The sequence below is a fragment of the Muntiacus reevesi genome, chromosome 13 (assembly GCF_963930625.1).
Source record: "Muntiacus reevesi chromosome 13, mMunRee1.1, whole genome shotgun sequence".
Lineage (NCBI taxonomy): Eukaryota > Metazoa > Chordata > Mammalia > Artiodactyla > Cervidae > Muntiacus > Muntiacus reevesi.
In genome coordinates, this window is record NC_089261.1 from 19,279,627 (window position 1) to 19,293,285 (window position 13,659).

At 45.2% G+C, this 13,659-nt stretch overlaps 1 protein-coding gene across 2 annotated transcripts in view; it reads left to right on the forward strand.

The window, feature by feature from the left end:
• P2RX7 (purinergic receptor P2X 7) overlaps positions 1-13,659 on the forward strand; it is a 58,650-nt gene that overhangs the window by 23,989 nt on the left and 21,002 nt on the right. For both annotated transcript variants that reach the window (XM_065904246.1, XM_065904247.1), the window contains 5 exons: positions 520-588; positions 4,915-4,987; positions 7,257-7,353; positions 11,929-12,009; positions 12,640-12,769. In XM_065904246.1, coding sequence (XP_065760318.1) covers positions 520-588; positions 4,915-4,987; positions 7,257-7,353; positions 11,929-12,009; positions 12,640-12,769 — 450 coding nt within the window. The remainder of the gene's footprint in view (positions 1-519; positions 589-4,914; positions 4,988-7,256; positions 7,354-11,928; positions 12,010-12,639; positions 12,770-13,659) is intronic.

A 13,659-nucleotide genomic window follows, 5' to 3' on the forward strand; every position in this document is an offset into this window, starting at 1 on the left:
GGCCCATTGGCAGCCCCTGGAACCTGGAAAGCTTTGAAAAACCATAAAAGCCAAGCTGCTATCCATTTATTTCTAACAGAGGGTCTTTAAAATCTCCACCTATTGCCCAGGTGGTGGGATGCCCTATGACCCTTTCATTAAAGTCCTGGATAATCTGAACAGCGTTCTGATAGAGGTAACACCCCCACCTCTGCTTCCCCACATCTTTTGATTTTCAATGTAATGGGACTTACTGTGTCCCCCAAAATGAAAAGGCTGCTTTTGAGGCTGGAATGGAAAATGAGTGCTCAATGAATTTGAATGTTCCTCCGCTCTCCCTCAGCTTAGCGGGGCGGCTCATCCAGCTTGGATATTAAGCGCTCTGGGTAGTCGATTTGCTTCCAGACCCGGATTTCGAGACTGAAGCTTAGAAGAGTAGAAAGGTTCGCCCCCGGGCACTTAGCCAGTTGGATTACTATGATTAAGCAGTTCTGTTCTCAAAGGGCTTGCCATTTTGACTTCTCTCCTTTTTCTCTGCAGGGGATCTCCTTCTTTGTGATGACAAACTTTCTCAAGACAGAAGGCCAAGAGCAAGGGTTGTGTCCTGAGGTAAGGAGGGAGGGATGGGTGATAAGAGTTCCTGAAGGAGGCACAGGTCAGAGGAAATGGAAATTGGGACCAGGGGTGTTGTGAAGCCCACAAATATTGACTGAGCCTCTGCTTGTTACAGAGCAGGGATGTAAATCTGGGCTGGCTGGAAAGGGTGAGAAGACCCTGCGTTTCTCGCTCTGTAACCACCAGATCTCTCTCGGTCGCCCTGGGTCTCCAGCTGTAGCCCTAGGAGCCTGTGCAGCTCAAGGCCTGCTTTCTCCATTGCTTGCTCCCGGAGCAGCTTAGGACAGCAGGGATCCTTGGCGTTTGCACAGTGTCTCGTGTTTCACTGGAGCCTCACAACAACTTTAGGGGGGTAACAGCACTCCCAGCCTTATTTTACTGGTCAGCACAAAGATCAGAGAGGTTCAGTGACCTTCCCAATATCACACAGCTTGCTGGAGGCAGAGCCAGACTTAGAATCCGGCTGTCCTCATTCACAACTTCTCCCACTGTTCACTGTGAACTGCCTGCAGGGCCAGCCTGAGAAGATGTCAGACAGTGCAAGTGTGATATTTCATTGCACTTCTTGAGCTTTAGGCTCTGTGTGAAGTGGGGAAGCCCTGATATCTCCCACCCTCACCATCACCATCCACTCACACTTTCCCCACCCTGCTTTGCCTTCTCTGTACTCTCTCTGAACCCTCTGCCGTCTTCCGGAAAACTTTCTTCCCTATAAAAACACGTGTATCTTATTCTGTCCCATCCCAGGCTTGTTCACTGCTCTGTAAAATGACAACTAGCTATTCTGATAAGTTTGTCTATAGTGATGTCTTACGAGGCAACACCCTCCTGCTGTTCCCCTCTCAAGGAAGACACCTGTGTTTTACCAGGGACTGTCCCAACCGAGAGGTGCAGGTGCAGCAGCCTGTGGGGAGGACCAGCCTTGCCTCGGGGTCTTGCTCATCGGCCCTCTGGTGACAAGGCCAGGTTTCTGAGTGTCTGAGAACTCAGTGTGGACATGCTCTCTCACATCACAGTCCTTGCCATCATTTCTACCTAAATTTGGAAATAAGCGAACGTTCCCTTCAGGTCTATCTCAATAATGCTCCCCTAAAAAGAGACCTCTCTACATTTATTTTGCCCCCATCTCTCCCTAAATGTCCCTGCTACTCTAATGAAGTAGCCAGGCGCCTGTCCAACTAAATATTCCCTTCTATCTCCCTACCCAGCAGCATCCGAAGTTGAAAGTTGAATCCAGTTTGGGGCCTTTGGTTCCCTCTTGTCCCATACCCTGAAACTGCTACTCACACTCCTCCCCGCCGCGTGGCACTTTTCACAGATACTTTTCAAGTTATTGAGACTTACAAGAAATAAATAAAGAGACTTGTAAAAGAAGTCAAGGAAAAGGGTCAGGATAGCGCAGAGATTAAGAGCCTGGGTTTTAGGAGCTAGGTTGCAAATGGTTCAAAACTTGACTTATTACCTTTGTGACTCTGGGCAGGTAACTTCAGGGTTCTGTGCCTTGGTGTATTCATTTGCAAGATGGGGCTGATTGCAAAACCTAGCTCTTGGGATTATTGAAACAAATGAGCTAATCTCTGTGACAGGCTGGAAATAAGGCATGATACATTGTAAAAAGCACTGGAATGTGAGTTGTTATGACCCAAATGACAAGTTACTCCTTCTCAGACAGATGTCACTCAGACTGAGCTCTGTGGAGGCAATGCTAGCCTGGAGAATACTATGTAACTCTTGGGATTTTAATCTGTGATCCGAGCTGGTTTGGGTTGCTTTAATGGGAAATTTGCCTCCTCTGTTTGCATACTGACAAGCACCCCTCTGCTGCCCCTGGCCCCACAACTCTTACCAGAAGGTGGAAGTCAAGGATAGGGCTTGACATCTGTCTTCAGTAAATATGACCAAGCCCGAGGTGTACACTGAAATGAAGAGACATTGGTCCTAATAATCTATTGCTGCATAACAAACTACCCTGAACCTGCTGGACTTAAAGCCATGAGCATTTCTTTTTTTAAGTTTTTTTTTTTTTTTTAATGTGGACCATTTTTTAAAGTCTTTTCTGAATTTGTTACAATATTGCTTCTGTTTTATGTTTTGTGTTTTTGGCAGTGAGACATGTGGGATTTTAGCTCCCTGACCAGGCACCGAGCCTGTACCCCTTGCATTAGAAGGTGAAGTCTCAACCACTCAACCATTAGGGAAGTCCCTAAAGCCATGAGCGTTTTAGGAACTCTCATAGTTAGTTCAGTGGTTGACAGAGCTCTACTGGGCAGTTCTGCCGATCTTGGGATCTGTGTGGGGGCTCTCATGGCCTGGGCTTGGCTGGCCTTCTCTTCCTCTCTGGGGACCCTTAAGGCTTCTCCTCCTTTCAGGGTCTCTCCACGTAGTCTTTCCAAACTTCCTCACAACAGCTCAGGATCCCTCAGACCAAAAGAAGCTTCCAGGCCTCCCAGGCGCAGGACTAGAGCTGACGCAGCATTACTCCCACTGCCTTCTGTTGGTTATTCACTCAGAGTCAGACCTAGCTTCAAAGGGAAGGGAAGATGCTCTACCTCCCAATGGCAAGAGTGACAAAGAATTTGTGGCCATCATTAATGCATGTGACAATCACAAAAGAGATGATTCGAATGTTTATTATTTTTTCTTTTTTTTTAATTTTGGAATTTCACCTTGAGAGTAAAATAGAGTCGGTTTATCTTCTTTCCTGAGAGTTCTTTCCAGTCGATAATCAAAATAACGTAACTTCCCAAGAGCCACAGTGAATGATCATTCATTCATTCATTCTTTCCATGTTTATCCAGACCCACTATGTGTCAGGCACTCAGACTACAAAGACACAACCCAGGCTTTGTGTTCAAAGGGTTCACAATATAGTCAGGGATCACAAGAGCAGCAAACCAAGGACATGCTGGGTGACAGGAAGAAGCAACTTGGGAAGAAAAGAGAACATGAAAGTGAAAGAGATTGAAAACTACAGGAAACATTCACTAAGCAAAAGCCACGTGCTAACCCCTTTCTTATCATGACTCAATTAATCTTCACAACAACCATACAAAACAAATCTGTCCATTCCCCTTTTACAGGTAAGGAAACTGAGGTGCAGAGAGGCAAAATAACTTGGCTAAGGCCACTCAGCTAGAAAATGGTACAGCTATTGCCAAACCTGGTTGCACCTGCATCTAACCCTGGGCCCTCCCCTGTATTTCTGTCGCACTGCACGGAAGAGCCTATTTTCACAAAACTCCTGGTCTCACTAAGACTGGCCATTAAACCTGGTCCTCAAAAATCGGGAAGTCGAGAATGCATAAACTAAGCCATCTCCCTATTCTTTTCCTCATTCTGCCCTCAGCCCTTAGTCTTGGAAGCTGACTGACCTCATTTTTCTCAGGCCAGGAAAGAGGGCTGGCTGGAGTCCTTGATTTCCACATTTCCTGCTGAGCCATTGCACCTGTCTGCTTCATTTGGTTCCTCAGTCACAAGGCTGCATGATCCATGCCCCCGCTCTCCAAACCAAGGGCTGTTCCCTGAAAGTTGCCCCTGGCATATGCTTCTTAGACTTTTACTTACTTTTATATATTTATTAACTTAAAAAGCATTCATTTATTTGGCTGCATCAGGTCTTAGTTGCAGCATGCAGGATCTTCATTGCTGCATGTGAAATCTTTATATCAGCAAGAGGGATTTAGTTTCCTGACCAGGGATTGAACCCTGGCCTCCTGCATTGGGAGTGAGGAGCCTTAGCCACATGACTACCAAGGAAGTCCCTATTTTTATTTTTTTTATTGAGATATAAGTCATGTACCATAAAACACACCATTTTCAAGTGTTTAGCTCAGTGGTTTTTAGTATATTCACCGAATTGGGCAAACATCATCTCAGTCAGTTTCCAGAACATTTTCATCATTCAAAAAGGAATATCATACCCATTAGCAGTCACTCTCAGTACCCTACTTCCCTCAGCTCCTGGTGACCACTGATCACCCTTCTGTCTATGGACTTGCCTGTTCAGAACATTTCATATACACAGAATCATACAAAATGTGGTCTTTCCTGTCTGGCTTCTTTCACTTAGCATCATGTTTCAAGTTTCATCTACACTGTAGCATGTATCAGTACTTCATTCATTTCTTTTCATGGCCAAATAACATTCCATTGCATGAATGTCCTAGATTTTAGTTGTCCGTTCATCTATTGGTGGCTATTTTGGCTGTTTCAATTTTTGAGCATTATTTTCACACAAATGTATGTGTGAACATAGACATCTGCTCTCCTATATCTTAGAGACACAATTTATTCCCCACTATTTTGTGTTTCTTTCTGCAGTACCCCACCCGCAGGACGCTCTGTTCCTCTGATCGGGGTTGTAACAAGGGATGGCTGGGCCCGCTGAGCAAAGGTATGTTCTGTTTCTTTTTCTGAGACCGTGGGGCGATGGTCTGGAATCCTGGTGATGTTTGAGAAGCCCAGCTCTTTAGCCTCTGGCCCTCAGCTGCCTTCGTCCACCTTCCTCGGGCCATGGATGAGACTGTGCCTGCCCCATGCCTTGACTCTGAACCCAGAGGACCAACTGCTGACTATGAATGTGACTCTAATTCCCAGTGAGGGCAGCTCCTGAAAACCTCACAGAATTAGTCCCTTCAGAGTTCTCATTTATAGAAAATTTGAACGGCCCGTAGCATCACCTGAATATTCTACACGTTTCCTCTTGAATTTCCCCGAAGGTTGAGAAGCACGAATGTGTACCTCTCCCCACCACAGGACCCCTGGGGGCAATATCAACCTGCAGAGTTTCCAGAGATCTTGTTTTAGCTTAAAAAGGCACATAACATTAAAACAAAAGTCACATAAGAGAACAAGAAGAAGTAAAAATATCATTGTCTTGTTTTGTTTTTAAGTGGAGGAAAACTGCTTTACAATGTTGTGTTAGTTTCTGGCGTATGACGACTTGAATCAGCCATAATATGCATATATCCTCTCCCTCCTGAGCCTCTCTCCCCTCCCTCCTTTACATCCCTCTAGGTCATCACAGGGCACCAGGCTGGGCTCCCTGTGTTATGCAGCAACTTTTCATCAGCTTCCTATTTTATACATGATGGTGTATATATATGTCAATGCTACTTTCTCCACTCGCCCCACTCTCTCTTTAGCCCACTGTGTCCACAAGTCCGTTTTCTACATTTGCTTCTCCATTCCTTCCCTTCAGATAGGTTCACTGATATCATTTTTCTAGATTCCATATATGTGAGTTAATACATGATATTTGTTTTTCTCTCTCTGACTTACTTCACTCTGTACAACAGGCTCTAGATTCACCCACCTCACTAGACCTGACTCATTCATTCTTTTATATGGCTGAGTAATATTCCATTGTATATATGTACTACATCTTTATCAATTCATCTGTAGGTGGACATCTAGGTTGCTTCTATATCTTGGCTCTTCTAAACAGTGCTGCAATGAACATTGGGGTGCATGTGTCTTTTAGAACTGTGACTTTCTCAGGGTATACACCCTGTTCTGCCTCCCTCTGAGGCATCTTTTCTTGTGAAGAAACAAACAAGCAAGCAAAAATCCAACAGCATCTGTGGTCTTTATGTCTTCTCTTTGATCCTTCTTTGAAAAACTTACTGTTCGATGTGTTGCCTGCTTGGTTTTTCTCATGTAAGCCTGTGGTTTGGATGAGGTTACACAGAAACTAAAACTGCTTTGCCCAGTGTTGGGATTGCAGGGTCACATGGTAGATTTATTCCTAGTTTTTTAAGGAATCTCACACTGTTCTCCATAATGGTCGTATGTTTTCCATAATGGTTGTATCAGTTTACATTCCCACCAAAGTGTAGGAGGGTTCCCTTTTCTCCACATCCTCTCCAGCCATCAGTGTTTATAACATGTGCTAAGTCACTTTAGTTGTGTCCAACTCTTTGCAACCCTATGGACTGCAGCCTGCCAGGCTCCTCTGTCCATGAGGACTCTCCAGGCAAGAATACTGGAGTGGGTTGCCATGTTCTCCTCCAGGGGGGTCTTCCCAACCCAGGGATCGAACCCATGTTTCTTATGTCTCCTAAATTGTCAGGCGGGTTCTTTACCACTAGCACCACCTAAAAAGCCAGTTTATAACACACATGTGCACAGAAAGGCATTTGAATATTCAATTCCATTCCATAAGGCTTGTGCATTTGAGTTGGAGAAGAGTTAACTATTTACTATTTAATTTTCCCCTCAAATATCTGTTAGTGACACTGATACTCCAGGAAGATGTGCCATGCTTAGTCCGTGGACCTGTGCATCCTGGTCCATGCTGTACACACCTAGAGGAACTCAGATGCCTGTTTAGAAGCCATGTGCTAGTCCATTTATACCAGGCAAAAGAATATACCCTGTTCAGCCTCCCTCTCAGGCATCTTTTCTTGTGAAGAAACAAACAAGCAAGCAAAAATCCAACAGCATCTGTGGTCTTTATGTCTTCTCTTTGATCTTTCTTTGAAAAACTTACCGTTCAATGTGTTGCTTGCTTGGTTTTTCTTATGTAAGCCTGTGGTTTGGGTGAGGTTACACAGAAACTAAAACTGCTTGGATTGAGAAACAGCCTCTTGCTTGGGTGGAGCGGAGTTTCCTCCCACAGTCCTTTCACACCTGTGCTTCTACAACCCCTCGACCCTCCACAGGCATCCAGACCGGCAGGTGTATAGATTATAACGAGAAGCAGAAGACCTGTGAAGTCTTCGCCTGGTGTCCTGTCGAGGCAGCGGAAAAGGCTCCGGAGTGAGTTGTAGGGAGGGGACAGACACAGCATCCGGCAGCGTCGAGCAGATGAAGCCCTGCGGGCACTGCTCCAGCTTTCCTTCTCAGCACCACCCTCCCTCCCCACGTCCCGGGTCTTAACTGGCTTAGTGACTCCCAGGCCAGACACACTAGTGGTCTCTGGGAGGGCCTTGCTTGTGGTCAAAATATTGACATAATTCTGGACCAGCTGGTAAATAGCTACTACCTTGAGCACCCTTGGGTGCCCCTTGCCCCTTGAATGTTCCAGTACTTTCCAGGGCACCTCCAGACACCACCTCCAGTGCTATAGCAGGGTCCATTCTGACTGTCAGTGTCTGTACTGAGAGATTAAGGAAGAGAAAGTGGGAGGGGAAATAGGAAAAAGGAAGAAGGGAAGGGAGGAGAGAAGGAAGGGAAGGGAAAGGAAGTTTTCTTAAATGTTCACAGTGACATACACATTTAGTGCTCCCCTGTGTTGATTCTTCTCAAGGTCAGGCCCAGAAGGCAGAGCTTGATGTTAAATCTCAGAAAACACTGGGAGGGCTGCATTTCAGCAGAGAATAAGGAAAGCTGGATTCAAATCCAGGCTTTAATGCACCCTTGATATGTGACCTTGAACAAGTGCCTTAACTTGTTTCAGTTTCCGTGTCTTTAAAATGAGAATAACAGGACTTCCCCAGCAGGCCCAGTGATTCAGACTCTGCACTTCCAACGCAGGAGGCGCAGGTTCCATGCCTGGTCAGAGAACTAAGATCCCACAAGCATCGTGGCCAAAATATATTTTTTTCAGTTAAAAATAAAATGAGGATAATAACTGCACCAACCTTACTGGGCTGTTGTGAGAATTAAATGAGATGATACGGTGATTGCAAAGTGAGCCCTGTGCTTGGCACACTCTAAAGTGCCCAATAACACACAAACGCACACATGATCTGCCCCTAGACGTGTGGTGGTTCTAGACCAGCACTGTCCAATGGAACTTTCCGCAATGACAGAAAGATTCTGTACCTCCACCATCCAATCTGGTAGCCACTAGCTACATGTAGCTATTAAGCATCCGAAATGTGATTACCACAACTGAACTGAATTTTGAGTTTAATTTAATTTCAATAGTCGGGCTTCCCCAGTGGCTCAATGGTAAAGAATCTGCCTCCAGTGCAGGAGACATAGGAGACATGGGTCCAATCCCTGGGTCGGAAAGATCCCCTGGAAGAGGAAATGGCCACCCACTTAGTATTCTTGCCTGGAGAATTCCATGGACAGAGGAGCCTGGCGGACTACAGTCCACGGGGTCGCAAAGAGCTGGACACGACTGAGCGACTGAGCACACACAGACACAATTTAAATAGCCACACACGCCACACGTGCCTGGGGGTGTTGGACAGTGTAGTTCTAGAGAACTGTGACTCAGGGTCACACCATCATCTATGGGGCAAAGAGAAAACTTCCCCAAACTAACTTTTTAGGAGCTTCAGGCAAAAGTTCCTGACGTCAGAGAGGCACCAGGCAGGACCAGCTTGTCTGGCTCTCAGTCGCTGATGGCAGGTACTACCCAGGTTCATTTGTAGGTCTTTGTCCCAGGACCCGGGCAGGACATGAGCCTACATTCAAGAACGCCCTGGTCCCAGGCAAGAGGCTTCTTGATTACCTGTGGTTTTCAGTCCTGGCTCTGCCAGCAACTCATTCATCACATAAATACCATGCATCTCTGATGTTCTGGGCCCTGGGCTGCAATTTTACATGACCCTGGACAAGTACCTCCCTTACCTTCAGTTTCTCATATGTTATACAAAACCACTACTAAGATGATTCATTAAATTGTTTCTCCAACACGTCCATTATCAGATAGTAGAGAGAACTGTGCTCATTTTTTTTTTTTTTTTTTGGTAAAATACAAGAAGACCCAAATATGGAGCAGGTCCCAAGGGTTTTGCAATCTAAAAGAAGAGATAAGACACAGGCACAGAGGGCTGTCATTCAGAAAAGGAAATTTTAAGTGTCATGAAAGAGAAATAAAAGGGACCGTTTAGTCCTTTGATTCTGAGCATGTTGCCCAGAAGTTTGGAATGTTCTAAAGGCAAAGGGTCTGGCAAATAGCAGGTATCTGTTGTAAACAAGATTTTGTGTGTGTGCAAGTGACAATATAACTTCAACGGCTTCAGAAAAAAAAAGCGCTGTTAATTTTTGGTTTGTGTTTTTGGCTCACATAAATGAGAAGTCCAGAAACACTAGCTTCAGGCAAGGCTTGATCAAGGCTTTAAATGATGTCTTAAGATTTTCTCTCTCTTCCTCTACCTTTCTCTTCTCCCCAACATCTAGCTGTTCTTTTTTTCCATGCCGGCTCTCTTCACACTGTGGTCTGGGGCACTCCAGATTTATGCTGTCCTTGATATTAATAATCCTAGAGAAAACAAGTGTTTCTTTCCCAATAGTTTCCACAATAATCCTGGGGTGTTCTCAATGGCCTAAGGCATGTGACAGTCAAAGAGTCAATCACTGCAGCCAAGGAGATTGGATTACACTGTTTGGTTTTTTCTGTCACTATTGTATAGTTTTATTATTGCTTTTATGTTAGTATTTTCCAATCGGATTAGGGACTCTTTGAGGTGAAAATGGTATTTTATTTCTATCAAGATGGCTCAGCACAAAGCTGGTTAATTAAATATTTTTTAATTGATGATTTATTTAAAATGTAGACTATATTAAGACTACCATGAAATTCAAGCTGCTTCATTTGAGATGTGATTTTTTAAATTAATTTATTTATTTTAGTTGGAGGCTATTTACTTTGCAATATTGTAGTGGTTTTTGCCATACATTGACATGAATCAGCCATGGGTGTACATGTGTCCCCCATCCTGAACCCCCCTCCCACCTCCCTTCCCATCCCATCCCTCAGAGTCATCCCAGTGCACCAGCCCTGAGCACCCTGTCTCATGCATCCAACCTGGACTGGTGATCTATTTCACATATGGTAATATAAATGTTTCAATGCTATTCTCTCAAATCATCCCACCGTCGCCTTCTCCCACAGAGATTGACCCTATATGCAAGACAGCAAAACAGACACAGATATAAAGAACAGACTTTTGGACCCTGTGGATTACACTGTTAAATCAGCTCCAGGTCACATACCCACCCTGGGAGCTGTAAGGGATGGGCAGGAGATGACAGTGGACTGAGAGTGGAAGAGACCTGGCTTTCCCAAAGGGAGAAAATGGAGGTGCTACTGCTAGGGGGGGGAATTGATGTGGAAAAGCAAAAATTATAGTGTTCTCTATAATTACATCCCCAGTAGAGCCAAAGTTGCACTCTGGAAGTCCTGAAACAAAAAGCAGATCATTCTTTTTTAAACAAGTTTTTGACTGCACGGGATTTTAGTCACGGCACACAGGCTCTCTGTGACAGCACGGGCTGCACGGTGTGTGGGCTCAGCAGCTGCAGGGCCCAGGCTCAGCTGCTTTGCGATATGTGGGATCTTAGTTCCCCAACCAGGGAAGGAACCCATGTTCCCTGCCCAGGAAGCAGGGAGTCTTAACCACTGGATCACCAGGGAAGTCCCCAGAGCAGATTATTCTTGATGCTCCCTTCCAAATACCCTCTACCTCTAGCCTGTGCTTTTCCCAATGTGTATTTGCCACCTACTCAGCTGTGCCAGGCAACAGGATACCAGCGGCATCATTTTGTGGAGTCTGTTCTCTCCATCTTTAACAGATTCTCAACCTCACCAGGACAAAAACCTCGATTGTCTTGTTCATCACTGCGTCCCAAGGGCCCAGCCCCATTCCCGGTACAATAAATATTTGTTGAATGAATCAATGGTGGGTGGACCTTCCAGCAGTCTAGAATTTGGGCTCCTCTCACTCATGGAGGATTTTATACTACTCAGAGTCTCTAGAGAATGAATGATAGAGCCAAGTATGTATGTGTGGCCCTGTGCTAAAGGCTGAGGATGCCAAGATGAGAAAATTATTGTCTCAGCCCTGCAGGATCACCAAGGTTATTGTGGAAAATACAAACAGGAGTGTGCTGGAGCTGGCTTGTACCAGCTCTGAGCCATTTATGCTCATCCCTTCCCAATTCCAATTCAGTGATGTTCTATTGGTAGCTTGAAATCAGCGATGGTGGGGGTATTTATACCACAATAGTCAGTAACTGCTACAATATCAGGGCTTATTGTTTTAAACATTTATCAACACACCACTGTGCATACCTAAACATACCATTATATCAGAGTGAGAAGTATCACAGTAAGTGCCACAGAGTCTTTTTTTATGCCACCTCACACAGCTGTGGGATCTTAGTTCCCTGACCAGGGATCGAACCCATGCCCCTGCAGTGAAAGCAAGGATTATCAACCACTGGACCACCAGGGAACTCCTTCCATGGGGTCTTAAGAAGGGAGAAATTCTTCCTGGAGAAGCTGGAGAATTTTGGAAGGTTTTGCCCACTGGATTGCATTTCTCTCCAACCATCATATTGACCCAAGCAAGAAATGAGAGCCTCTGGTCACTGGCTCACTGACTCCCTTGGTCCCTGTCGTCACTGATCCCATTTTGCATTTCTCTCTCTCAGGCCTGCGCTCTTGGTCAGTGCTGAAAACTTTACTGTCCTCATCAAGAATAATATCGACTTCCCTGGCCACAATTACACCACGTAAGTGCCCAGAAGGTCTAGCTGTATTTGTTATCTACCGTTGCATAGCAAATCACCCCAACACTTAGAAGCTAAAAACAACAAACTTTAATTTTCTCACAAAGTTTCTGGGCATTCTGGAGTGACATCTGGGAATGACTTCATTGGGTGGTTCTGGCTCAGGGTCTCTTAGGATACAGTCAAGCTATCAGTGGGGGCTGCTGCCATCTCCAGACTTGACTGGGGCTGGAAAATCCTCTTCCAAGCTCACTCAAGTGACTGTCATCAGAAATCAGTTCTTCACCATGTGGATTTCTCCTTCAGACTGCTTGAGTCCCCTTGGGACGTGGTGGCTGGCTTCCCCAGAGCAAGTGATCCAAGCCAAAGAGCAAGCATGCAGGATAGTAACCTAGAGAGAAGCCACTGTATTTTATAATCTAATCTCAGAAGTGATACACCATCACTTCTGTCATATATTACTGGTCACACAGACCAACACTGTACAGTGTAAGAGGGGAATACACAAGGGTGTGAATCCCAGAAGGCAGGATCATTGGAGGCCCTCACAGTGCCAGGTACCACACTGGTTCACACCCATGACAGAGATGGATCCCAGTTTTCACTTGCTTGTTTGCTTTCCATCATGTGCAGGAGAAACATCTTGCCGGATTTAAACAGCACTTGCACCTTTCACAAGACTCGGGATCCACAGTGTCCCATTTTCCGACTAGGAGATATCTTCCAAGAAACAGGAGATAATTTTTCAGAAATGGCAATTCAGGTTGGTGATGCCTGTTTGTAAAGTGGAATGTGGGGAGGGTGGGTCAAGGGATAGAGGATGACAAATGGCCAAGAGGCTGGACCACTGGGTCTTAATAATATGCTTATATTCATGGAGGACTTTGTAAATCCATGTTCAGTGACAAGGACTTTTCCTGCATCACATCTAATCTCACAACAACCCTATGTGTGAAACCCTTCATCTGTTAGTTTCCTGTGGCTGTGGTAACAAATTAACACAAACTTTGTGGCTTAAAACAACACATTTTTTATACTTCTGGAGGTCAGAAGTGCAAAATGTGTATCACTGGGTCGAAATCAAGATACTGGCAGAGCCATGCTCTCTCTGGAGGCCCTAGGGGAGAATCCATTTCCTTGCCTTTTCCACCTTTTAAAACTGCATTCCTTGCATTTCTTAGCTCATAGTCCGTTCTTCCTGCTTCAAAGCCAGCAGCATAGCATCTTGCTTCAGTGGTCACATTGATTTCATTTTTCTTTTCTTTAAAAAAATATTTTTATATTTGTTTATTTGGCTGCACTGTGTCCTTGTTGCAGCACATGGGATCCTTCGCTGTGGCCTGCAGGCCTATTTGCTCTGGGGCATGTGGGATCTTATTCCCCTGACCAGGGGTCAAACCTGTGCCCCCCTGCACTGGAAGCATGCAGTCTTAACCACTGGACCACAAGGGAAGTCCCCTACATTGATTTCTTATCCTGTGTTAAATCTCTCTCTGCCTCTCTGTTCATAAAGATCAGTATGTCTTCATAGTGTCCACCCAGATAATCCAGATTTCCTCTTCTCCAGATCTTTATTTAATCACACCTGCAGTCTCTTTGGAGAAGGCAATGGCAACCCACTCCAGTACTCTTGCCTGGAAAAATCCCATGGAC